A 27,826-nucleotide genomic window follows, 5' to 3' on the forward strand; every position below is an offset into this window, starting at 1 on the left:
TAGGTACCCATACTTTGTAGAAATCTTAAAAATTTAATGAGGGGGTGCCTACATGGCTGGTCAGTTAAGCATCTAACTTTGGCTTAGGTCATGATCTCGCAGTCCGTGAGTTCAGGCCCCATGTTGGGCTCTGTGCTGACAGCTCAGAGCCTGGAGCCTGCTTCAGATTCTGTCTCCCAATCTCTCTGTCCCTCCCCCACTCGCACTCTGTCTCTCTGTCTCTCTCTCTCTCTTAAAAAAATAAACATTGGGGCGCCTGGGTGGCGCAGTCGGTTAAGCGTCCGACTTCAGCCAGGTCACGATCTCGCGGTCCGTGAGTTCGAGCCCCGCGTCAGGCTCTGGGCTGATGGCTCGGAGCCTGGAGCCTGTTTCCGATTCTGTGTCTCCCTCTCTCTCTGCCCCTCCCCCGTTCATGCTCTGTCTCTCTCTGTCCCAAAAATAAATAAAAAACGTTGAAAAAAAAAAAATAAAATAAACATTAAAAATTTTTTAAACTTAATGAGGTTTGCAACATCATCATTAATTTGAATATGTCATGAAGTATTATTCAGTCTGCTATTCTGCAAGAGTGATAATCTAAGCCATTTACTGCATTTTCGTAGGTGTTGCAAATAAGGCTAACAATGAAAAATTTTGGAATTTATGTCTTTACTTATGTCATTTTTAAAGCTTTAAAATTCTATGAAGAAAAATATGTACCTGAATTTCTGTCATAAGAAATCTATATTCACGTAATGGTTTGTTTTAGTATAAATTCTTTTAACATTTTCTCTCTCAACATTTTTAACCATATATGCTATACTAAAAAGATTATAATGGCAAGCTGAATATGCAAATAATACTTCTTGATTTCTGGTAAATTTTGTTTACTTTTGTATTATAAGCGAAACAAAAGGAGCACATTTTAATGTGTACATGAAATTGAAATATTTTCCCTTTCAAATAATTATAGGTAACTTTACTCCTACAAATTATATAATCATCTTTCAAGAGGAACCCTGGATTCACTTGTGACCTTGCCTATTTCTGCAGGTGCTCTATTGTTTCCTTAGGAATTTTGAATTCATCAACCAGTCCCTCAAAGTGTTACTTATAATTCACCATACATTGATTTCATCTGCTGAATTCATACCATAAACCTCTCAAGAGGAAAGAAAAGTTCTAATACGTATACTTTTATTGCTTCCTATGAAAAACGCCTCTTCTTTTTTTTTAATGTTTATTTTTGAGGTGGGGGAGGTGCAGAGACAGAGGGAGGCACAGAATCCCTCCAGGCTCCAGAAGCAGGCTCCAGGCTCTGAGCTGTCAGCATAGAGCCTGACATAGGGCTCAAATTCACACACCGTGAAATCATGACCTGAGCCGAGGTTGGACGCTTAACTGACTAAGCTACCCAGGCGCCCCAAAATATTCCTCTTCTAACACTACATCACAGATTTCTTTTTCCCTAGATGCCGTTTACAACTTTCTCATTCAAGTCAAAACTACAAATATTTCTTCTCTTTCAAACAAATAAATAAAGAAGTAAATAAATTTTTCAGTCACGTTGCTTACACAGAGATGTGGGACAATTAAAGCGACTTAATAATAACTAATCACAAGGGACTTATAAAAAATGAGCATTATTTGAGCTAAATATAAACAAGTTTATACTCTTGAAAGTGACAAAATCAATTCAGTGTCATAAAATACACTAACCCATAGTTTTGTTCTATCTTTTTCTCAATAGATAATCCTTTCCTATCTCATTTTATTTCTTCACCATAAAAGATATATTGATTTCTAGCTCCTAGATAAAGCCAGATATTATTGTCATCGTCCACTATTGGTTGTCAAGAAACATTATATAACAGATAAAACAGAAAAGAGTTTTAAAAAATAGGCCAAATTTCATTGTATTATTCAGGAGGTTCTGGAGATAAGCTAATAATCACTTACACAACTGTGCTGATTACAGAAGTTGCAAATTCTCCTCCTTCATGTATGCGTGTAGCCCCTTTGCAGTTCCACCCATCAGTGTGACTCTATTTCCCCATCCTCTGAATCTGGACTTGGCTGTGATTTTCCTTGACCAATGAGACATCAGTACATATGGCTTGTAAAATATTTGTGCGTTGAGGCCAGCCATTTCTGAGAACCACGAGACCATTCCAAGCTGGCCTGCTAAATAACAGAGACTAGTGGCCCAAAATCCAGAATATAGCATGCCAACTGCCGGACATATGAGGGAAGCCGTCCTAGATCATCCAGCTGCCATCTGATCTGAGGCTGACCAGAGATCAGAAGAATCATCAGCCAATCATAGAATAGTGGGATAAATAAGCAGTTGTTGTTTAAAGACACTGAATTCTGGGATGGTTTGTTATTAATCAAAGCTAATTGATATACACTAATCTCTACTTCCTAGAATAGGGATTAAAAAAGAAATAAATGTAATTAAGTTTAAACTGACATTTAATACAGAAATGACTCTGATCCAGGATGTTTTAAGTTTATTTATTTATTTTGAGAGAGGGAGAGAGAGAGAAACCCAAGTAGGCTCTGTACTATCAGTGTAGAACCCGATGTGGGGCTTGAACCAACAAGCCGTGAGATCATGAGCTGAGCCTGATAACAGTCGGATGCTTACCTGACTGACCCATCTATCCCTGATCCCTCTGATCAAGGATTATTAATCTCAGTATCTACTCACTCACCTACTGAGACTTCATTTGGTAGTGATCCTCTATTGGGTTGTTAATTCATATGTGAATCACTATTTCCCAAGTCCACCTAGTACCTTTTTAAGTGTGATATCCTACAGCAGATGCACCAGCTTGCCAGTTTCCTCTTATTCCTTCCCTCTATTCCTAATCAAAATCATAAACTATAACAGCTTGAGGACCCACTATAGCTTTCAAATTTCAAGTTTTATAATAAGCAAAGGTCCTCTCTTCCACATTGGCATGATCCAGCATGTTTCTAATTCTGCAGACAGAATCCTTGTCAGACCAACTAATACGATCTAACTAGGGAAGTCCTCTGAGCCTGAGTACATTTACAGAAAACTTTTCAGCTTCCTATTTTATTAAGACTGACTTCTCAACAGAAAAATATTAGTATTGCCTTCTACTCCGTCTATTGCCATCAGCTATTCTGACACATTCACGAAAAATTGGGAAGCTCTGACTCTATGAATAATCCTAATACTGATAACTGAGTGCTCCTGAGGTCCCCTGTCCCTTCGCTGCCTCCAAGATCTGGACCACACATAATATTGACCCTACAGAACTTCAGTGATACGTTCTACACATGACTCAGAATTTTTCTGTCTCTAACATAATGTTCCTCATGAATTTTTCTGCTCCTCATGTTAAGGAGCTTCTACCTGTGGTTCCAATGTCTCTTATTCAGATATGCCAGTGCCCTATAGGGATCTGGTCTTGATCAATATTGTAGGGTAAAAGACATTTAGGACCATTATGCTTATGAAGGGGATCAGAATATGCCACCCCAAATTATACTACTATCACATAAGGATTATTGTGAGCTGAAGGCAACTGAGAAACAGTGGATACAGGAAAATCTTGCTACCCTCCCCCTATCTACTTAATAACAGGACATAAATTTTCCTTCATGAAGGTATCCCCTCCATGATTCTAGGGCGGGAAGAACTATCATTATCACAGGAGTTGGAGATAGCACCGAAATGAGTCAACATAAACAACATCTTACTAAAAAACCATTATCTTCCATTAGTTTCCCCCATATATTTATCCTCCCACAATTTACTTTCCCTAGAAGCCCAGATTCCTTTTTTTTGTGGTTGTTTTTTGTTGTTGTCATTTAGCTACATCTCTGCAATTGATCACCCTTTGTTAAAATGGTATATAAACCCCTGACTCTGTTTCTTTGGGTCTTTACTTCTTTTCTGTGAAGTCCTCCATGTACTCATAAAAATTAACATTACATAAAAATTTTTATGCCTTCTTTTTTTCGTGATAAGCTGTTTTCTATGAGTTGAATTCACATTTCACTGACAAAATCCCAAGAGGATATAGTAAAAATTGTTTCCTCCCCAACCTGACATAGGCCATCTTCTTGGAGACACTCTAATATTTTAAGAAATTATGAATTCATGGAAGCCATACTGAGCAGCAATTTACATCCTGCAACTTAATGAGGAGGAAATCCCATGTTCTCTTCTTCTCTGCACTAATCATGATTAACTCTAGATTTTGCTCTCCGTAATCAATCATGTTATTCTCTGTCTTCATTGGAGCATAAAAATTATCCCTTGCCTCAGCACTTGCTGACTCCCTACACAGAACATTCATCCTTCATTCTTACCTGTTTCTTAACCTTTGTAATTTCAATGTACAATAAAACAATGCTCCTTTATGTCTTTCTAACATTTGCAATTATCTTAATAGGTAATCTGAAAATTGCTGCAAGCTAATAAATATGACTGAAAGTATTTATTTTATAAAATCTGAAAAAATTGAGTAGCTAAGATCCCCACATTTTTAGAATGAATTTTTATATGATATATACCAAGCAAATAAAAAATAAATACATTTTAACAGCTGACAGTTTTTTTAGCCTTTGAAATTGCAAATAGAAAAATTAACATAAAATGGGGCACCTGGGTGGGTCACTTGGTTGAGCATTCAACTCTTGCTATCAGCTCAGGTAGTGATCTCACAGTCATGAGACTGAGTCCAGTGTCAGGCTCCAGGCTGAGTATGGAGCCTGCTTGGGACTCTCTCTCTCCCTTGATCCCCCATCCCTGCTCCTACACTCACTCACTCACTCTCTCTCTCTTTCTCTCTCTCTCTCTCTCTCTCAAAATAAATATATAAGCATTTAAAACAAAAAAGAAAAATTAACATAATCAAATGAATGTTTAGGCACTCATAAAAGGATATGGAACTAGCTCATTTAAAAGAAATAAAAAAGGGGCACCTGGGTGGCTCAGTCGGTTAAGTGTCGACTTCAGCTCAGGTCATGATCACACAGTTCGTTGGTTCGAGCCCCACATCAGCCTCTGTGCTGACAGCTCAGAGCCTGGAGCTTGCTTTGGTTTCTGTGTCTCCTTCGCTCTCTACCCCTCCCCTGCTCATGTTCACGCCCCCCACCCCCAAAATAAATAAACATTTAAAAAATTTTTTAAAAAATAAAGGAAAAATATATTTCCAATAAAATATAGTTTAAAAGCAAGGCATATTACCACCAGTAGTCTTGAAAAAAACTATATATATATATATATATATATATATATATATATATATATATATATATATATAAAATATAATATAAGCATTATGAAGGAAGAAGGAAGAGGGTTCAGGATGGTATTGTAGGAAAACCCTGAACTCCCCTCCTCCCAGGACACAACAAAATTACAGCTAGTTATGAAATCATTTTTCTCTGAAAAGGACCTGAGAACTAGATGAATAGCACCTACACACACACACACACACACACACACACACACACACACACAAGATGCATTGAGAAGAGTAAGAGTGGCAGACAAACCACGTCCCACGTCCTCTGGGACCCTAACCCAGCAGTGAGGTGACTTCCCAATCACAATGATGATGCCCAAAATACAGAACACTTCCCCAAGGAGTGAATAAATTATGTCCTTCATCGGGAACTCTGACCCTGGGGGCTATCACCAGAAAGATAAGCCCCTAAAATGTCTGGTTTTAAAAATCAATGAGGATTAAGATGAGTAGAATCACAGAATTACAGGAGAGGGAGATCTGACTCTTAAAGGAGTTGCAAGAAAAGCCACTCACCCCGAGAATCTGGGCAAAACAGATTGAAAATTGCCTAGACCATAAGTGAGAGAGACCCACTTACTAATTTAAAGTCGCTGCTGGAGACAGAGGAAACTGTAGGGACTTTCTCCAGGGACAAAAGCCCTGAAAGATTCCATTTTTGAAATTTTATCATAACTTGCTGTTGACAGAGTCGACAGGCACTATTTTTGGTGCTCTACCTCTAGCCTGCTAGCACCAGAAGGAATGCTCTGCCTACCCAGTGCTGTAACCAGTGTGGGCAAGTTTGCATGGCAATTAACCCCATGGAGACACCAAACCACAACTGGGAGGGATGCAATTCTTGAGCCCTTTAGCTAAGGAGACCAGATGCAAGGGCAGGGTGAGCACCCTGAACTACAACTAGGACACGCAGGTGCTCCAGCCACACCCGTTCTGCTCAGCAGTCAAGCTGTAATGGTCCTGGCTCCGTGTCCGGGCGATGCCCACCCAGCAGACAGACTGGAGAAGTGAACATGCCAGGAGTGCTATAGGTCCTGCACTTCTCACAGGAGCCTACCCACAACAGGGCTGGGCCAGGGCCCCAACACCTGCTCACCCCACACAGAGAAGGAAAGCAACTGAGAAGGATCAGCAGCCTCAGCCCAGCAGCCCTTCACAGCAGCTGCAGCCCTATCACTGCTTTTGATATCTTTAAATACTTCATCATGTTGCCATTAAGTTTTTTTTTTCTTTTTATATGTGGTAAAAGATGTAACAAGACAAAATGCATTATTCCAGAATTATTAAAATGCAATACCAAGACAAAAATGAACTTTGCATCTCATTTGTATATACGTGTGTACCAGTAACTCTTTTGGGGGAGGGAATTGTTTTGCTTTGTTTGTTGTTTTTATTTTCTGGTCTGGCAAATCAAACTATAAATTCTCCTACAAAACTTTAAGAGAGGATTGCAATGGTTAAACAAATTAGCAACTTCTTAGTGGGGATGGGGTGGTGTAGGGAGAGTATTTAGAGAAGTTTATGTGAATTATCCACGTAAACTAATCTTAATTTTTAAATTCTAGTCTGACCTTAATAAACTACTTCATATCTGTAATTATTATAATTATTTCTGATTGTTTAACAACTCTAACACATATTCTAAAAATAATTTAGAGGATAATTACCTTAAATAATCCACAAATGTATCACAAATACAGTAACACAAAGTTTTAAATAAAATTAGGCTTGATTGTAAGTTTTGTGCATACCCTTTCTTATAAAACCTCCACACACAAAAAAAACTATGATTTGGTTTCCCATTTTGGAGGTGAGGAAACTGACAGTATCACATAGTAACTAAACAGCAAAGTGGGATCTGAATCCCAACTTGACTGATTTCCAACTCCCAGCTATTATATTTCACTTCCTCCATGAGCATTAACACTTTCAGCCACGAAAATGCTACCGGTTTTAATTGCTTTGATTTTAGGAGGCAGGATTTAACATTTTCAGCTACGAAAATGCTACTGGTTTTAATTTCTTTGATTTTAGGAGGCAGGATTAGAATGGTTTGGTTGCATGTACACTTTAATATGCTTTCAGTTTCATTTACCACTGTTCTAAAAGGATCTATACTCCTAAGTCATCTTAGCCTTCAGACATGACCATTGAACTTTAATGAACATAGCACAGCCAGACTTATCATCATAAAACAAAAGCCTAGTGTATGTATACCTTATAACACAAATGTTTTCCCTTCATCTACTAATAAAACCAAAACTACTTATCTTGGATATTAGTACATCAGTGTTCATTGCAGCATTTCTACAATAGTCAAAAAGTAGAAAGAAACCAAGTGTCTGCAAACGAAATGAAAGGATAAACAAAATGTGGTGTATATATACAATAAAAGATTATTCAGGCACAAAAAGAGGAATGAATTTGATTCATGCTGCAACATGAATGAACCTTGAAAACATTATGCTAAGTGACATAAGCCACATACATAAGGTAAAATATTGTGTCATTACACAAACATGAAATACCTAAAATAGGCAGATTTATAAAGAAAGAAAGCAGATCAAAAGTTACCAGGGGCTATGGGGAAAAGGAATGGAGAGTAACTTTTAAACAGAATTTTATTTGAAGTGATAAAAAGATTTTGGAAATGGTCATGATGATTGTACAATATTAAGAATCGAATTTCACTGAATTGTACAACTAAAAATAGTTGAAATGGCGAATTTTATTATATATGTATTATATATTATGCATAATATATATTACCTAATTTAAAAAATTAAAAATGTAATGTAATACACCAAAAACTATTCAGTTGTGTACTTTTAATGGGTGAATTGTGTGGTGTATAAATTATATCTCAATAAACTTTTTAAAATTTATTTGTATTTTTATTTATTTATTTTTTTAATCTTTATTTTTGGAAGAAAGACAGCACAAGCTGGGGAGGGGCAGAGAAAGCTGAAGACACAGAATCCAAAGCAGGCTCCAGGCTCCATCAGCAGAGAGCCGATGCGGGTCTCAAACTCACCAACTGTGACATCCTGACCTAAGCTGAAGTCGGATGCTTAACTGACTGACCTGGCACCCCTAAACTTTTTTTAATGCTCCTTATATTGGCAGATCAAATCTTTCATTATTGGCACCCTCCCTAGGACTTTATCTTCATCTCACACCAATTTGTGCCATATAATCCACATCCTAATCACACTAAATGATATGTGATTCCTTGTCTACCCTGTCTTTGTACTAAAGATTTTCTGAGCTTGGAGGTTCCTGGGTTGCTCAGTCAGTTAAGCGTCTGACTCTAGGTTTCGGCTCAGGTCATGATTTCACAATTCATGAGTTCAAGCCCCACATCAGGCTCCATGCTGTCAGCAAGGAGCCAGCTTGGGATTCGCTCTCTCTCCTCTCTCTGCCTCTCCCCAGCTAGCTCTCTCTCTCTCTCAAAATAAATAAATAACCTTTTAAAAAAATAAAAATTTTCTGAACGCTTATTCTAGAAGAGTAGTTTGGAAACTTCTCATTCTGAGAACTTTTACTATCTTAAAAATTGAGGACTTGAAAGAAATTTTATGTGATTTGCATCATATTTATTTACCATATTAGAATTTAAACTAAAAATTTTGTTTTAAATATATATTAACCTCTTGTAATTTGTAAATTTGTAAAATTTAATTTGTAAATTTCAATTCATCTTGTAAAACACAAATGAATTGACTGCATATTAATATAACTAACACCTTCTAAGAAAATACCTGTATTGTTTAATTTATTTTGTTTAAGGTTTATTGATTTATTTTGAGAAACAGAGTGTGAGAGAGAGGCATAGAGAAAGGGACAGAAAGAATCCCAAGCAGGCTCCAGGCTCAGTGTGGAGTGCGATGTGGGGTTCAATCTCATGACTGTAAATCATGACCCGAGCCAAAATCAAGAGTCAGATGTTTAACCAACTGAGCCCCCCAGGCACGCCTGTATTGTTTTAAATGAGAACAGAATACTGTTTTAAAATTTTACAAGTCTGTTTAGTTTCTGGAATACCAGAAGACAGCTAGGTTCACACATCGGCTTCTTTTCCTGTTAGGTTGTTTTAGTTGAAGTATGTGAAGGAAATCCAGCCTCACACAGCTATGAAGTTGGAAGAGAAAGGTGTTTTAGTAGCCTTTTCAGATAATTCTGGATATTCTTTCACACTCTACTAACACATAACAAGTGGTAGTTACTTAAAGCTTAGCTTCAGTGTGGAATCAGAAACCATACTGGTGAACTTTTCATACTCTATCATATTAAAATCCATTGGTCCATCCTACACTTTGAATGGATCATTTACCCATTCATGACTTTTTTATCATGTCATTTGAAAAATATTGGTTCCCTAAGTTAAGCATATCTGTTGACACATTTCATTGTGCAAAAAATTAGCTCAATAATACCAACACCCATATCATCAGAAAAGCCTTTAAGCACTGGGAAGTCATCAAGCTTACTGTACTCGATACAAATCCTCCGGAATTGTAACTTTTACATGAAAGCTTGATTTCTATTATTTGCAGCAGATATTGGAAGTCATTTTCCTTGTAGTGACAGACTCATTGTATTCGTTCTTTAGAAAATGTCTGCTACACACCAAGGTTTGAATAACCATAGACTATATGTTCCTCACTCTTTCAAGTAAAGCATGGTGTTCCTTAAAAGAAGCATGAACCCAAATAATCACACAAATGATTGGTTTCCTTTAGGCAACCAATGAAGTTCAGAATGCAGCAAAAGTGACCTATGTGTATTGCATCACATAGACTAATAAAGAGATGTGTACTGTAGGATCAGGATTTAATAAAATAAAAATGTTTTACTCTCTTTAAGGATGTTCTTAAGTGAAACAGGCTTTTTTTTTTCTCTGCTATTAAGCAGCATTGAAAAATACAATGACTACTAATACAGTTTAGTGCCATTGCTTTGATTAGCACTAAGTTGTCAGCAGTTTGGCCACCACTGCTTTCACACCATCAATGCAAAGGTCAATTCTGTGGAAAGGCAATTATCTAGTATTATTATGAAAATACTATTGATCTCTTAGACTCCTTAAACACCTATCAGGAGTCCCCAGGAAACCACACTTGAGGACCACAGGTCTAGAATTATTCTTTTTTCTTCCTCTCCTCCTCTACCTGCCCCAGTCTACTAATAGATTTCTATTGATCTTTTAAGTTTCCTCAACTCAGGTCAGTGGCGTCTTATAGTCTTCCCCAAACAGCTTGTTTTTTTTTTGTTTCTGTTTTTTTTTTAATTCTCTAGTCTTTTAGTATCTTGTGGCTTCTACTGAATTTCAATGTTTTTTTGCAGTCTCTTCTGAAACTGTGGCTTCTAAAGGCCTATGGGCTGGTATTCAACTTTATAACCAGAATACCTGACAAAAATTCTGAAGCATAGAAAATGAATTAATAAGTTAATTAATATATTGTGGATACAATGCAAGCACTTTCAACTCTGAACTGTATCAGTCTAGAAGAAATGGAGGACTAGAGTAGTAGTATAATCTAAACTTCTTATACATATACTGAGTTGATAAATTTCAAATATGTCTGTACTTTATGATCAATATTGTTACAGTTGCATTATCTCCCTTCATCTCTCTCTCTTTTTCAAACACACACACACACACACACACACACACACACACACACACACACCCCAAAATGGCATATTGGCACGTTCTGTAATTTACAACTGGTATGAAATTATCAATAAGTGTAGTAACCTAGAGAATAAAGAAATGATAATATATATTTACACAAGTATATTTTTGAACTAATTTGGAAAATCTGAGTAAGATTTGAATAAACAAATACTGGCCTAGCCAGTTATTCTGGCCTAGCCAGAATGTTAGGCATTGCATTGTGTGGCAATGTATAATAAGTTTGACCATATTTATACTTACATTTAAATGAGTAAACATGCAGTAGATGTTATATTTCACTAGCTATCAGGTATATTAATATAAGTTGACTTTTCTTACAAATTAGATAGTCATAAATTAATAAAAATTATGAAATTATTATTGAAAAAAGTGTGAGACAATAAGCCTTTTCATATACATTTGATGAAAATAGAAACTGGTATGGTCTTTTTGGCAGGAATTTGACCAGCTAAAAATTAAAATAAATACTGATTGATTCTGCAATTCTATTTCTAGGATTCTATGCTAAAGAAATACTCACATGTGTGAATAAAAATATTTATATGCACAAATGTTCAATTTGAGATTGTAGGTAATGATGAAATACCAGAAATAAATGCTTATCAGAACAAAATGATTAGTTTATATTTAGTGCAAAATAGGCACAGGCTTTCAAAAGAATTAGATAGAGTCTTAAATAGGAAATAAAAACTTTTCAAGGTACATATATAAAAAATCTGAATAATGCATATAGTATCATTCAATTTTGTAATTACAAATGAGATACACATTACATGAAAAAAGTTCTGAACACATGTCTGCTGTTATGGGTAAGTAAATGGAATTGATGTTGCAGTGATAAGGCAGAAATTTAGTTTTTAAATCTATTTTACTTGAATACAATTAATTTATGCATTATTTTACAATTTAGAAAGTAATGAAAAGGATTGTCTTCAAGTATAATGAAATTGGAAAAGTGAGGGATATATGAAAATCACACAGAGAGAAAAGCAAGAGGTTATATCAGGAATGTGAAGATCATCCTTGTTGAAAGTTGGATGGCAGGAAAGATGTTTCTCTAAACAATATGAATAACTATATGAATAAACAATACGAATATAAAACAATAAACTACATGAATAACAATATTTTGCTTCAATGAATATGTCACTTAAAATATAAAAATATTTTAAAATAGTATTTATTTACTAACATTTTCTCAACACTACTATATATACACACACACACACACAAATAATAATTTCTGATATTTGTTTGAGAAAATACAATTCACTGAATAAAATTAGGCAGATATTCCCAAAGATATAATTTCACTCAGAAGAAGAAAATAAAATTAGTATAGTTTTATACTAAAAAAAAATTTCCATGAATTTTGATATACTTACAAAAAGACACTGTCAAGGATTATATTGAAAGTTCCATGATTAGAAACTAATAATCATAATATACATACTGTACATGCTAACGGTTAATTGCTTCTTTGACTTTCAGCAGATCAGATAACATAGGTGCATTATTCTTGAATATAAACTCAAAAAAATGTAATTACTACATACAATTACCATTCTAATTTCTCTGCTAATGCAAATGATACTCATTTTCACCAAAGTATTTAAAAAAATATTGTACTTACTTTCAACGATTACTTGTCTGTCTTCCCAGTTATCTTTAATAAGCTGTATATTTCCAAAGTGTGCATCGCTGTAAAAGATTCGGTTGGTACCTTTTCTTCTTTGATTATAGTCAAAAGCCAAGGCTATGACATTCTTAAAATAATGTGGATTTTCATATGGCCTTATTGGTGAATTTAAATTGGTTTCATCAGAAAGATGTATACTTTTTAATATTGTTCTCCCTGAATATAGCAAATAGCCTTCATGCCTTAGGCAAGTAACTCCATCCTCTGCTAAATATCCATGGGCACAAGTGCAAGTTCTCCGAGAATTTCCTCGATAAAGACAAAGTTGCTGGCATCCACCATTGTCCTTATCACAAACATTGGTCCCTAAATAGGAAAAAAAAAGACACACACATATACAAACATATATGTTTGGTTTTTTATTTTGTTTTCAAATGATTTTTCTTTCAGAAAAAAAATGTTTAAAGTAAGCTTCATGAACTGCATGGAGCCCAGTGGAGGGCTTTAACTCAGGATCCTGAAATCAAGACCTGAGCTAATAACAAGAGTCACTTAGGGGTGCCTGGGTGGCTCAGTCAGTTAAGTGTCCGACTTTGGCTCAGGTCATGGCCTCATGGTTCATGCTTCCAGCCCTGCATCAGGCTCTGTGCTGACATCTCAGAGCCTGAAACCTGCTTTAGATTCTGTCTCCCTCTCTCTCTGCCCCTTCCCTGCTCACACTCTATGTCACTCTCTCTCTCAAAAATAAATAAACATTAAAAAAAACAAAAAGAGTCGCTTAACTGACTGTGCCACTCAGGCAGCCCTCTTACAGAAATATTTTTAAAAATAATGTTGAATAGTCTGTTATTTTTTATTACTATTATTCTTAATACTGGTCAGTAAAAAAGTCAAATACTATAAAATACTGACTTTTTTCACACCAGTTTAAATCTTGGATTTCTTATTTAAAAGACTGCATTCTTCTGCTCTAATTATCATCTAAATAAAAGCATTACATTTTTCTTGTAATCAGCCAATTAAGTGTATATCTCTTTTTTGAAACTTGATGCTGAGATTGCAATAGGTTTCATGTACTGTAATCTTTGGCACAAATAACAATTTTCTCAAAACATGAACTGAGTTCCCCAACAAACAGTGCACTGCTTTAAAATCTGTGTCTATGAAATATGAAAGCTATCAAAGAAATTTACAGTGCCAATGTACCTAACCTCCTAAGTATATTAAGCATAAGTTTTTACTTCAGTTTTGAGTGAAGATGTAATATACTATCAAGATTGCTCCATATGGCTGATTTTCTTCCATGAATCCATCATCAACTATAAAATTATTATACATTCCTTTGATGTCAAGAAAATTAATTACAATTTATTTTAATGGACATTAATATGGATATTTAATGACATAAAATGGACACTTAATTGAGGTAAATTAAAAAAAAAAATCCAAACCACATTTATATCAGTTTCAAAACACACATTTTAAGGGATTGAGGACTTCAGAAAAATTTCACACCAATAGCAAACTTCTGAAGCCATATCACTTTATATATTAAAACATAACCCAAAATACGTGGCTTTGGCAACTTTTACTCTCTAACATCCTAATTGTGCTTTGTATTTTTTTGTCGAGTATGTATATTTATCAAGATTTTCTACATTACTTAGCCCAAACCTATACTGAAGGCATGCCAGGCATATAACATGCCCATATAAATACAATGTCTAAGGCAAAACTATCTATGTATGAACTATTGTGTATTCATTTCATTAGACTACTGTATGATTTTTATAGGAAATTAGATGTTAAAAAATACAGTTTTGAGGTTTTGGATTCATATAAGAATCTCTAACTTTGATCAATATTTTTTAAAAAGGAGAGAAATAATGTAAGATATATTTATTTTATAAGAATGCTGACCTTTCTCTCTTACTCGGTTAAAGATTTTAACTTCCTTCAGGTTGACTCCAAGACCTGTTCTCATGGTTACGGTTTCTGTGGCATCATTCTTGTGGCCTCTTCTGATGGACCCGTTGGCATGTGCTCTGACAAAAAGTTGGACATACGTGATCAACAATCTTTAAGTAATTCACATCAAGCCAGTTATTTAAACTGAAGATAACAGATGGCCAAGCAGAAGGGGAAAGAAACCAACTTTAGTCTGTGACATTGAAACGCTTGAGCCTGGAATAGCAAGAGTGCCTGACTTTCTGTGGAAATCACATGGCTTTGTGAGATCCTTTTTGTGCCCTTGCTAGGGAATGGCTAATCCTACAAGGGTAAAGCAACTGGCACTGAAATAACATTTTGAGACTCAAATACTTATGAAAAAATAAATTACCTGTCAGACCAGTAGATGTAAGCCCCAAAGACCGCAACTGAAAACATATCCACATTGCTCCCTGACAGCACCATCTCACGATTCCCTCCAGTCTCAAGGTCAATTCTTTCTATTTTGTCTGTACGAGCATCACACCAGTACAATTTGTTTTCCTAAAGATCGATTGAAAAGTAATGTTACAAGCTGTTTTGGATTAAGTGGTTTATTAAAAAAATAAGAGAACACTAAGAGTGGATTAATGCAAGTTGGCAGTTAATGCACTTTAAATACTTAAGAAATCCAACACACCTCATAGTCAATGGAGATACCATTTGGCCATGTTATTCCCATGCTTACAAGGATAACCTTCTCTGAGCCATCTAAGCGAGCTTTTCCAATGCAGGGCATCTGTCCCCATTCAGTCCAGAACAAATAGCTGAAATGAAATTGTTGATTTATAGTAATATGGAGATAAATACAAAAAAACCCATATTATTAACAATAAAGCAGTGACATTCATACCAATAGAACAAAAATAATACATTTTAGAAATCAACATCCATGTGTTTATATTTGTGAAAAAGAATTTTTTTATTTTAAAAAATATTTAACGATTCATAGAAATCACAAGGATGGATTCAAAATTCCTCCAAAATACTTTGCATAGGCTACTCCCTGTCTGAAATGCTCTTCTCCAACCTGTTTGCCTAATTTGCTCTTGTTCCCATTGCAAACATCATTTCCCTCAAAAATTCTTCTGTGTTCTGATTATTTTACCTTATACTCTGCATGGATTAGAGTGAAATTTACAGTGTTATAGTTCTTATATTTCTTTACAGTGTTATTTTTATTAATGTTTTTTTTGCCCTCATTGGACAATAAGCTCAATGAGGACTGGGATCTTTTCTCATTTTCATCTACTATTATACCTACAGCACTAGGAAATTAGAAAAAAATTAAAATAAAAATTAGTGGGAGATAAATATTTATTAATATATATATGAATGCACTATAATTTCAGTTCTGTCCAATTAGACTGATAAATGTAACCATTCTAATTTGAATTTTGTAAGTTATCTTGTGAAGCAATCATAAAACATAGATTCATACAAAAGCAGATATTCCTATTATAGTAATCACGTAATACAAAATGGAACATGGAAGAAAATGAAATACAGAAAGAAAATCCAGAGTATGCTGAAATAAAACATGTCAAAAAACTAAATGTAGAAAAACAGAAGGCATATTATTCATGCTTTCTTTTGCTCATTCATTCAGCATACGTAATATTTATATTACAATACAAAATCCATGCTTTCAGATAAACAGGATCCATTCTTTTGAAATTATGTCAACTGAAGTTTTTATTTGGCTGTCAGGAAACAGCAGTGATTAGAATTTAGAAAAATATGGCAATCATTGATTCATCCAGGCAACAATGAATGTGTATTTTGTGCATATTTGAATACGTATATATGAGTGATCATACATGAGAAAATGAGGTTGCATATAGAAAAATCAAAGATGTACATTCATATTTTGTATCCACTCAAATATATTATTTATCCATAAAAAGATACTTAAACTACATAAAAATATATGTATTCCCTTTACGCATATTGTTTTGATTTATTTTAAAAGTTGATTTTTTTCATGGAAATGCTGTATAAAATAAATGTGCTGGACTTTCACAACCAGATGAAAAAGAAGGTGTGGCTAGAATTCCAAGTATATTAATCCTGAAGAAGCTTTCATTCATATTTATATGGTCTATAAATTAGAAAGGGAAAACTTCGTACAAGAAATCCAACTAGCATTTTATTGGTTAGCTATAGGTTGAAATAGCCATAAAAAAAATCTATGTTTTCATTAAAGTTCAGATTTTTAAACTTTAATGGAGATTCTCATTGTATTAAAAAATAAAATAACTGGGAGGCCAAATTTGTTGCTCCATTTAACTTTTTAAGGAAAAATTTTTAATAATGCTCCTAAAATGACTAATCAATCACTGTGTCAAAATGGCAGGGGGCATAACACGGTGAAGGAGGCATTTTGGGAGCCAAGACAGACAGGTGCTTATTCAGTCTGATTGTTGTCATCTATTTTAACATACTCCAGTTTATTTTTTTAATTTATTTTTTAATGTTTATTTATTTTTGAGAGACAGAGAGAGACAGAATGTGAGCAGGGGAGGGGCAGAGAGAGAGGGAGACACAGACTCCAAAGTAGGCTCCAGGCTCTGAGCTGTCAGCACAGAGCCTGACATTGGGCACCAGCTCATGAACCATGAGATCATGGGAGCCAAAGTGGAGAAGCTCACAGGACTGAGCCACCCAGGCACCCCTAACATACTCCATAGTTTAAATATGAAAGGAAATACGTACAATATCCCTTTTATTTAATAGTAATCTGCTTTCAGATGTACTAAATGAATAATACAAATATTATTTTAAAAAATAAATAAAAATATTTTGAGTGAACAGAGCAAATCAACTCATTTAACAAACTTAGCTCTGCTTCTCACAGCTATGGAAACTGTGACTCAGGAAGTCAATGATCCAGTCACACAGCTGGTAAGAAAGGGTCAAAGCCAGGAACTTCATTCAGGCTTTACTAACCCAGGCCTGTGGTGTATTCTCTATGTTGTCTCACAAAATATAAATATAATACAATAATATAATAATCTCATATAAAATGCTACTTTTCCTTAGGTATAAGGAATTAGAACAAAGATCTTCATACTTAAAAAACACAGAACAAGCCATGAAAAAAGACCTAGGATCAAGAAACAAGTCTCTGGTTCTTTTTTTCTCTAGTAGTTCCTTTGCGTTTTAAATCTGTATTACTTACATGCAGGAAGCCTGGATGAATAACAATAAAATTAAGAACCAGAATTACTCAAAATAAAACTATTGTGAGTACAGATTTTACTCAAATTTTCAGTAGCGATTAGGTAAATTATCATTATATATGAAGCCAAATCTGACTACAGGAACCACTTTCATGGCTAAACAATTTATCAACTTAATAAAACTAAAAGATTCTATACTTACTAAAGTTAAGCGACATTTTATGAATTTCAGGAAAAGAGTAATTTATTTGCTCCTTAAACCGAAATTAAAAATAACAAATTGAATAGAATTAGCACCGTGAGAACCTTCAGGGATTATAACTAAATGTAGAGAAAGAACACTAAGCTTATGAAACTGCAGGGAGAAACTTATGAATAATTTAAGATAGTAATTTACATAGATGTACTTGAGATATCTTTAACGAACATAGATCTTTGTATCTAAGTGTGATTTTTTCATGAAGGGAATAAATGAAAATCCTTATCACTGGTTTTGAGACCCCACGGAAATTAAGATTCAGTGGCAGCATTACAGACCGATGTCCCCATTTAAATTCAAAATTTGCTGTGGTGAAATGTTTGTTGAGTTGTATGATATAATGAAGGAAACTGCCTTTAGATCCCTAGCTTGGTTAATCTAGCACTTAAGATACTTCTCAAGTTTATCCCAGACCTAGAAATTTTCAGAATTGTCAAAATCAAATGTTATGCTATATAATTAAAGTTTCTCTGGATGATAATTTGTCTTAAACTGTAAATTCCATACTTACAGAGGCTTACAGTTACAGATTTAAAATAAAAAAAAAATTACAGGGGCGCCTGGGTGACTCAGTCGGTTAAGCGTCCGACTTCAGCCCGGGTCACGATCTCGCTGTCCGTGAGTTCGAGCCCTGCGTCGGGCTCTGCGCTGATGGCTCGGAGCCTGCTTCCGATTCTGTCTCCCTCTCTCTCTGCCCCTCCCCCGTTCATGCTCTGTCTCTCTCTGTCTCAAAAATAAATAAACGTTAAAAAAAAAATTAAAAAAAAATTACAAATGGGACATTCAAAAGTGGTTTGAAGGATTATAAGAATACTGTCAGAAATCATCATAACACAAATATCCTTATTGTCTTATGAGACACAGTTCGTGGCAGGAAAATGTGCAATGAATGCATACTATGTTCCAGTAGTAATGTCCAATTAATTATTGACATTTGAAAAATGGGCAAAGGATTCCATTTAGGAGCACTGGAATTCCCAAAGGCTTAGGATACACTTATAGTCTTCGCAAGTTTACTGAATTGACCATATAACCAGCGTACTGATGTCAGAATTACTTTACATGCAGGTATACTTATCAAGGAAAGCAAATCTTTTTCTATCACAATTAAAGTTGAAAAATATACAAAATATTATCAATGCCAATTTCGAATAAATATTTTTTGAGAAATAAAACTAACATGAAAACAAAGCTTTGGCTTTGCTGGGGAAGGGTAAAAAGTGTGAGGTGGAAAAAGAATACTGAATAAGTCTAAATTATCATAAAAGGAATAGTATTAAGGGTGATTCTTTTAGATATATGAACAATAGTGAAAAGAAACTAATTTGAATCAATCATTTTCTTTGGGTTTAAGATTCTTAATTTGACTGCTAAACTATTTCCTCTGAACACAGATCTGGGCTGCAATTTTTACAATGAACTCACCATTCTTTTCCATTCTTATGTCCTTCTAGGACAGCATGATTTATATACTTTATCATGTATGTTAAACAAAGATGAGATAACCAAAAATGTCCATGCCGGCACAAAAATAAAGATCATATAATTCTTTTATAGGCAGTTGCCTTGGTTGAAAAGATTCCTCTGCCACACCAATGGGCAATAGCGAGATACTATATCAGCAAAAAATACAAAAAAACAAACAAACCTACAAATTAACAACAGCAGCTAGCCTTTGTGTGAGCATGAGCTTTTGACAAACTGCTTGTAATTTTCAATGTCTTAGCAGTTTCATTAGAATTACTTAAAACTCATACTAATCGAGTACTTCATAGGCCAACACGTCAATGTCTCAATCTTTAAGGCACATGTAAATAACATACTATAAAAATTTGAATACATTTCACGAATACATGAAATGGCATCCTGCATCCCCTCTGAGAGATATATGCTGTAATGAAGGACCTTCTCTATTCCTGTGAGTGCTTCTTTGCATTTCCTTTTCCTTCATTTATGTGCAATTTTGTTTTGAGAAAGCATTACATGGCAATCCCAAATCACTTTTCAAGTCCTGAATGTGTTACTTTTGCTTAGAGGTTCCTATAACATAAAAAGAACTCAAGCACAGATAGAGGAACACTCTGTTAAAAGGAAGAGTCTAGAGACAGTATAACCTTGAACACTGCTTTTCTTCTTCTTTTTATTTTATTTATTTATTTATTTTTGTCTGTGGTCTGGTGGATGATTCTCAAATGTATTCTTTCAGTGCAGTCACGTACTCATTCAACCAATATTAATGTTGTTATGTAATGCTAGCAGTTGTTGATATAAAATGAACTGGACTCAGTGACCCTCGTGAAACTCACTGTTTAATGGCAGAGGCAAATGGGTAATGATTTGCCTTAAGAAAAATGCCAAAAGAAATACTTAAAACTTGCTAGGTGTAAGTCTCTAAGTCGTAAAAGTATAGGCTTCAACACTGAAAATACTGAAGTGCGATGGTGAGAGAAGTTGTCATTCCTATAAGTAACTTCAGAAATTAACTTTTCTTTTGAGCCAAAATAAAGATATGGGCCATCTGGGTCATTCTCTTTCTCTGTTTAAGTCTAAAACAATATTTACCATTTATTCTATAGGCCTTGTTGTGGTTTCTGTTATCCTTAAGTTCTGTATCAGATTCCTTCTTGATTAACTACTCTGCAATATTGAGTGACACAATTGTTATGTGTAAATCCAGCCAATACTGGAGAAATAGGAGGAAAAATTCTTCACAAACAAAAATGTATTTGGCATCTGTAATGATACAGCATATTCTGTTTATAGCCTGCACTATATTTAGTCCCTTATTTTATTTATACCCTGCATCATTGCACACCCTCTCATTTTAACAAATATATACATATACACATACATGTCTATGTACATATATGATATTGGTTTGCTATTTACATGTTCATAGTGTTTTTCCTGAGTAAATGGTCTATATTTTATTCATTTATAGTATCCCTAATATATAATATTTGAGGTTTACCCTTTATGTATTTTCCTATGAAATATTTAATACCTTGACTCCTAGAGCCTAGACTACTAGTACTCATGTGCTGATTCTTAAAACATTACACAGAAATATCTGATTTGTTTCATGACCTCCGATCTGTCTTATCAGTCATATCCAACCCACCCTGGGTATTCCACATTGAAAGAAGCAGAGACAATTTCTACAGGTGGATAGAGAAATGAATCTTGCAAACTTCTTTTTTACCCTTTACCACAGTTTTATTGGTCAGATCCCTTTAAAAATCAAGGTAAAGTCATGCATTTGTGTGTGGCTATTTCTGGTTTCCATTCAACATGGCTTTGGTGGTCCAGACCAAAAGTCCCCTCGTGTACCAGGAGGAGGCATGACCTTTCTGTACACTTTTTCTCCTCCACCAACCCAAGAGCTACAAGGATAGCCCAGGGCACCTTGATCACTTCCAGTCCTTCTTCCCTCCTTTTAGCAAGGGGAATAAGATCCAAGATTCATGTTTAGATGTTAAGGAATAAAGATAAAGCATATGGTAAAAGATTAGGTGAGCAAAACCTAAGTTTGAAACAAGGGTGTTTGCATAATATTTGAGAAAATTCCTAGTAAAAAATACTGTGACACTTTTCTTTCATTTGTCATTGTAATTTGTCTATATGCCTCTCTTATATACCTGTAGAGAAAGCTGGCTATAATTTGGGGTATAACTGTTTCCCAGTTATTTGACCATCATTGTATCTTAATCTTATATACTAACACCCTGGTTGCACCAGTATTTCAATTGCAAATGAAACTTAATTCTACTTCATTTTTATATGTGTCATCTTGCCTTAAGATAAAAGCATACTCTGAGATATGGTGTTAAAGTATGCAATACACTTGCTATCTCAACAGATGTTAAACTATTGTTAAGCTATGGTGTCTAAAGAAAACAAAATCAGAGTATTTGTGTTTCACTTAGATATAATATACTACAAGAAGTTAATCAACTTTTTTGGTATCATATGGTGACTGTGGCTTCTACTGTAGAAAGTGTTTTTCACACAAAAAAATATATATTATATTTCAATTTTTTAAATGGAAGTGATGCCTTACCAAAAAATCAATAGAAGGTAGAAACTAATTTTTCAAGCTGAAGTAAATTCATACATGCTTTCTACTTTGTATTTGGCAACATTTAAAAAAAAACTTCAAGTCTCCATTGTTCAAAACAGGCTTCATACCCACTTTTCAAGGCACAGTTATATCTTGGATTCAGCTAATTTACTCCATTATGGTTACCTTTTCCCCTGGTAATACCACCTACCATGCTTTAACTACAAACAGAATATAAAAATGCTGTACTTTATTCATATGATAAAATTTTGACACTTAAATGTCTATGTAATATTACCTAGAAACCAATGTTTGGATAACTTTTACATGGACTGTCACTTTTAAGCCTTTTTTCTTTTCTGAACTCAAGTCAGTAAAATATGGATAATGTATAGGGAGAAACTAATATTTCCAAGTATAATAAACATTTCCCGAAAATGTTTATTTAAAAGTTGTATCAATTCTTATAAATCCTGACAAATATCTATCCATGTGACTTAATTAACAGTTAAGAAATGTTTTTAAGTAGAAGTGAAGGTATGGAGGTAAATAATATTTAAATGAATGCCACATATGTCAAAGATTTCTTGTTTTGTGAAATAAAATGTAAATCTTGTTCTGGGGGCTCAAAATTAGGAAATCCAAAAATATTTAATGACCTCCTCCAGCCGAATCAGTGCTGAGCTCAAAGTTGCAAGAGAAAGATATGGAAAATCTAAGAGACATCTGGAGAGAAGATATGACAGAAGTTAGTGACAGATAGAAATAGGTGATGAAAGGGGACCCTGGGTGGCTCAGTCAGTTGAGGGTCCGATTTCGGCTCAGGTCATGATCTCAGGGTTCATGGGTTTGAGCCCTGCATCAGGCTTTGTACTGACAGCTTGGAGCCTGGAGCCTGTTTTGGATTCTGTGTCTCCCCTCTCTCTCTCTCTCTCTGCCCCTCCCCCACTTGTGCTCTGTATCTCTGTCTCTCAAAAATAAACAAACACTAAAAAAGTTAAAAAAAAAAGAAAGAAATAGGTGATGAAAAACTACAGAAAGTCTAAAGTAAATTTCAAATCTTGTCAGAGCAAAAAGACATGCCATAGTTAGAAAACGAAGGCACTAGACCAGAGGTAGGAGGATATGTAAATTTCTCTAACAGTGGACATTCAAATAAAGATTTTCTTTTTTTTTTAAATTTTTTTAACGTTTATTTATTTTTGAGACAGAGAGAGACAGAGCATGAACGGGGGAGGGGCAGAGAGAGAGGGAGACACAGAATCGGAAACAGGCTCCAGGCTCTGAGCCATCAACCCAGAGCCCGACGCGGGGCTCGAACTCACGGACCGCGAGATCGTGACCTGAGCCGAAGTCGGACGCTTAACCGACTGAGCCACCCAGGCGCCCCATCAAATAAAGATTTTCTAAAGGAAAATGGAAACATAAGTGAAGGGATGAAGATGAGATTTTGGATGTAATGCAGTAATTAAAGTAAAAACAAAACATGACAATACATGGTAAAGGGTAAATATAGCAAGAGAGAGAATGGCATACAAAGACATATAAGGAGAGAGATATGCAAAGGACGTATATGGAATAGGTTAGATACAGCAAGAAAACTCAGATTTAGAGAAAGTAACAGATAAAATAAAGTCTTGAGTGGATAATCAATGGAGAAATATATCAAAGAGAAGGCAAATGGTGTGAAATCTGGAAAAAATCTGAATTTGGCTATGGATAAATTTTAACAATTCTGGAAAGAAGAGAACTTCTTTATTCTAAGTTAAGAAGTAAACATGCAGAGAAAAATAAGTTGACGTGTTTTTTGTTTTTGTTTTTTCTTTTTTTTGCGGGGCAGTGGGGGAGTCAAATAGCAGAGATCTGATGCTATTTGGAAGAAATGGGAAAGGTTTCATTGAAAGGACTAGTTAAAGATGATAGAATAAAAGGACTAGTTAAAGATGATAGACTAGAAGAGTTACTGCATGAGATACCAGAGGAAATAAATGCCATTAAAGTGAAGAAGATTTCAGTAAGAAAGACAACTTTCTCTGAGGTTATACTCACTTATTTCAAAACATTTACAGCATGAATTCACACATCCTATTTTTTGTACCACCACATAATCACTATCACAATTAACTACCAAATTTATTTAATTGTTTTACTACTCACTGAAAACTCTGCCATCTTCTCCCCCCACTGCTGACATTCTTAGGGACTTTACGACTCATGTTGGTGACCTTGTGAACATCTCAGTTCATGGGTCACCTCATCTGTTCCAAGGACTTCCACCTCTCCTTTGCCTCTGCCTTACATAAGCAAGGCCATGAACTAATTTTAAGTAACACATGAGACAGCTCGATTTCCAATTTTACCAATTCTAAAATCATCTTTTAATTTGTTGAGTTGTCTTGGTCATTAATGTCCTAACTCCTTACTCTGACCTTAATCTGCTGCTTTTGGTTTCCTTGATTGCATCACTAACTTCTAGACCTCAGCTCCTGACTGGCAACCAAAGGTTATTCCATTACAATTCAACTTTGAGTCTGTCATCTCACGCTCCCTTTTTGACTCATTTTTTTTTCCTTTTTTTTCCCCTCGCTACTTCTAAACTGCTGAATGTTATTATTCAAGGTCATAGAAACATGCTGATTAGATTCTAGGAATCCATCCCAGCTAAACTCATGTTGCTTTAAATCTTTTTGTTCATATTCTATTCAGCACAAGTTTCAGCAAAACTTACCTATTCATTTAAAGCTGCTAACCTTACTCACACTATCATTTATGACTTTCTTCAATTTCAGTAATTTAATTGCTAAAATATATTCTACTGCCATATCCTATCTTTTCATTCCATCTCCAAAACTAGAAGGGGGAGAGAAATTCTCCTAATTCAATGTTCCCGCTTAAATTTACCTCATCTCATCCTTTCAGTAACCAAAAAGGACATAGGTATTTGAGATTAAGATATTTCAAAAGATCTCAAAGGTAGGAAACATCTAACCTGTGGTTCCCAACTGTAGTATACACTTGGTACTCTGCCTAGACACTCTCAGATCTTGTTTCCTAGTTCTATGCACTCCAGTGCCCGGTTTCTGTGTCCTTTGCCTCTTACAGTTCTTACAGGCACTTTTCTTAAGAGGACCTGTCCTCTTAAGCCACAACTCTTCTTTCACAAGTAGTGCTGAGAGTCAGAAATCTTGGGAGTGTATGTCTCCCAAGGGTTGCCCCTTTCCAATGCTTGGGTGGGAGTTTGAAAGCAAAATTCCCTTGCTTTGAAGTAAATCTTATACTCCAGAGATCCACAAGTTATCAGGCTGAGACCCAGACTTTTGCTCACAGTTGAATCTTTGTTTGTCTCTTCCCCTTTCCTACTCTGCTTCTCTCTTACTTCCTGAACTGAATTCTCATTCCAGGATCTGTTTCTTGAATACCTGATGTAAGATGTAAATTTTGTCCATCTGCTTTCTGGTCCCCTATTCTTCTTGTTCCACCCTATTGTTTCTTCCTTGTCTAAGTTCCAACTACACTCTCTGGAACTTGCCTTCCTATCAGTTTCTTCCCTTCTGCCTATGAACTTGTAGAGTACCCCCTCACTCCTATCCTAAAGAAAACTTCCTCTATACTCTACTGTCTTCTCAACATTTCTGTTTTTCCTACTTTCCCTTCATTGCCCAAGTTTCTGTCATTGGAGACTAAATATGCTAGCTCTACTTTCTAATTATCTGTCACTTACTCGTTCTTTATATTTGGCTTCTGTCTTTAGCAATTTCTGGAAATTGATAAAAATTAATAATATCATCTCCATCATCGATTGCACATTCTGTTCTCTGCTTTAATCCCTCCTAAATTCTTTACCGCTGGCACACTGTTCTTCCTGGAGTGGTCTTCCCTTGACTTTCATGAGACAGTAATTTTCTGAGGACTCGAAATGGTTATTTTTCCCTCTTTTGCCTTATTGCTCGCTTTCTTTTCCACTCTTTTAATCACTTCATCCCCTAACAATAAACATTCTCTCTCTCTCTCTCTCTTTTTTTTTTTTTTTTGTCTTTAGACTTTTTTTTTTCTGTACTCTTTCTTGGGTAATTTCACCCATCACCATGGTTTATTGCAGAGTCTAAACTGTTGAAATAAAACAAAGTAACTTTATATTTATGCAACTCCTGATTCCATTTATGCTCTACTGAAAATCTCTTCTCCAGAATATGCTATCTCAGGAAGAATCCAGGACTTCCAAGACTATTTTAGTTAAAAGAACAAAATAATATTGTTAAGATTTTTTTTTTTTTTTCTGGTACAAAAGATGGGATCTTTCTGAATCCAATCTTTTATTTCATATGTATTTTAAAGTTTTCTTCCCTCTCAACAACTTTGATTGGACTCCTGCTGGGCTGAAGACTTGCAGTGAGAAAGTGACTTATTTTTTTCTTTTCTTTCCATTTGCTTCTCTTTTCTCTTTCTTTTAGTCTCCCCTTTATATATTTGCCTCCAGCTTTCTCAATTACTTGGATTGAGGGTGCAGAAAAAAAACCCCTCCCCCATAACAATCTGTCTCAGATGGTAACTATTTCTAAGAATTCCCCAGTTCCGGGGCGCCTGGGTGGCGCAGTCGGTTAAGCTTCCGACTTCAGCCAGGTCACGATCTCACGGTCCGTGAGTTCGAGCCCCGCGTCAGGCTCTGGGCTGATGGCTCAGAGCCTGGAGCCTGTTTCCGATTCTGTGTCTCCCTCTCTCTCTGTCCCTCCCCCGTTCATGCTCTGTCTCTCTCTGTCCCAAAAAATAAAATAAACGTTGAAAAAAAAAATTAAAAAAAAAAAAAAAAAAAAGAATTCCCCAGTTCAAAGAATGCTACAACTTCAATAAACTCATCCCACTTCTGATCATTGCTTATGTGACTTGTTTGGGATCAGGGAAAAGGCTTAGGACAGAGGGTCTAGGACTATTTTAGATTCCACTTGGTAAACTGGAAAAAAAATGTCTTCATGGTAATTCCCTTAATATGTGGGGAATTCTGTTGCCGATTTTACGGCCCCAATTTATCCCAGCTGCATCATGACTCTTCCCTATGTAGCTATACTCTTGCCAATGGCCTTTGCTTTGCCACTACCAATTCTTTGATTATTCTATTTCTTCATATAATATAATCTCAGCCCATCTCAGAAACCTCTCTCCTTGGGGTGCCTGGGTGGCTCAGTCGGTAGAGTGACCAACTTTGGCTCAGGTCACGATCTCACAGCTCGTGGGTTCGAGCCCCGCATCGGGCTCTGTGCTGACAGCTCAGAGCCTGGAGCCTGCTTCTGACTCTGTGTCTCCCTCTCTCTCTGCCCCTAACCCACTTGCATTCTGTCTCTGTCTCTCTCAAAAGTAAATAAACATTAAAAAAAGTTAAAAAAAAAAAAAAAAAAAGAAGCCTCTCTCCTTCAAGTCATCTACTACCCTCACTTGGATTACTTACTCTCATTATACGTGATCTCTTTTTTCTTAAAATTCAATGTAACTTTAAAATGGTCTCATGGAAGTTATGTCAACATGAGATTTATATACAATATTTAGGCTTGAGTCACATTGATCTAGTCTTTTTATGCCTGAAAATGACTCTCACTTTACAATATGAGACTATTATTGTAACCGAAATTTTGTATTTGTTTAGACTGTAAGTTTAAACAGAAAACTCAGTTGTGAACAGAAGCAGCCTCTTAATTATACTATCATACTTCACGGCACCCACCAGCGTCTTTCAC

General features: G+C 35.3%; 1 protein-coding gene across 1 annotated transcript in view; it reads right to left on the bottom strand.

Annotated features, from left to right (window-relative positions):
* Positions 1 to 27,826, bottom strand: part of LRP1B (LDL receptor related protein 1B) — a 1,882,572-nt gene that overhangs the window by 439,213 nt on the left and 1,415,533 nt on the right. The window contains exons 38-41 of the mRNA XM_042948663.1: positions 15,240 to 15,366; positions 14,952 to 15,103; positions 14,531 to 14,655; positions 12,605 to 12,976 (exon numbers count right to left, since the gene is read on the bottom strand). Coding sequence (XP_042804597.1) covers positions 12,605 to 12,976; positions 14,531 to 14,655; positions 14,952 to 15,103; positions 15,240 to 15,366 — 776 coding nt within the window. The remainder of the gene's footprint in view (positions 1 to 12,604; positions 12,977 to 14,530; positions 14,656 to 14,951; positions 15,104 to 15,239; positions 15,367 to 27,826) is intronic.

Source organism: Panthera leo, chromosome C1 (assembly GCF_018350215.1).
Source record: "Panthera leo isolate Ple1 chromosome C1, P.leo_Ple1_pat1.1, whole genome shotgun sequence".
NCBI lineage: Eukaryota > Metazoa > Chordata > Mammalia > Carnivora > Felidae > Panthera > Panthera leo.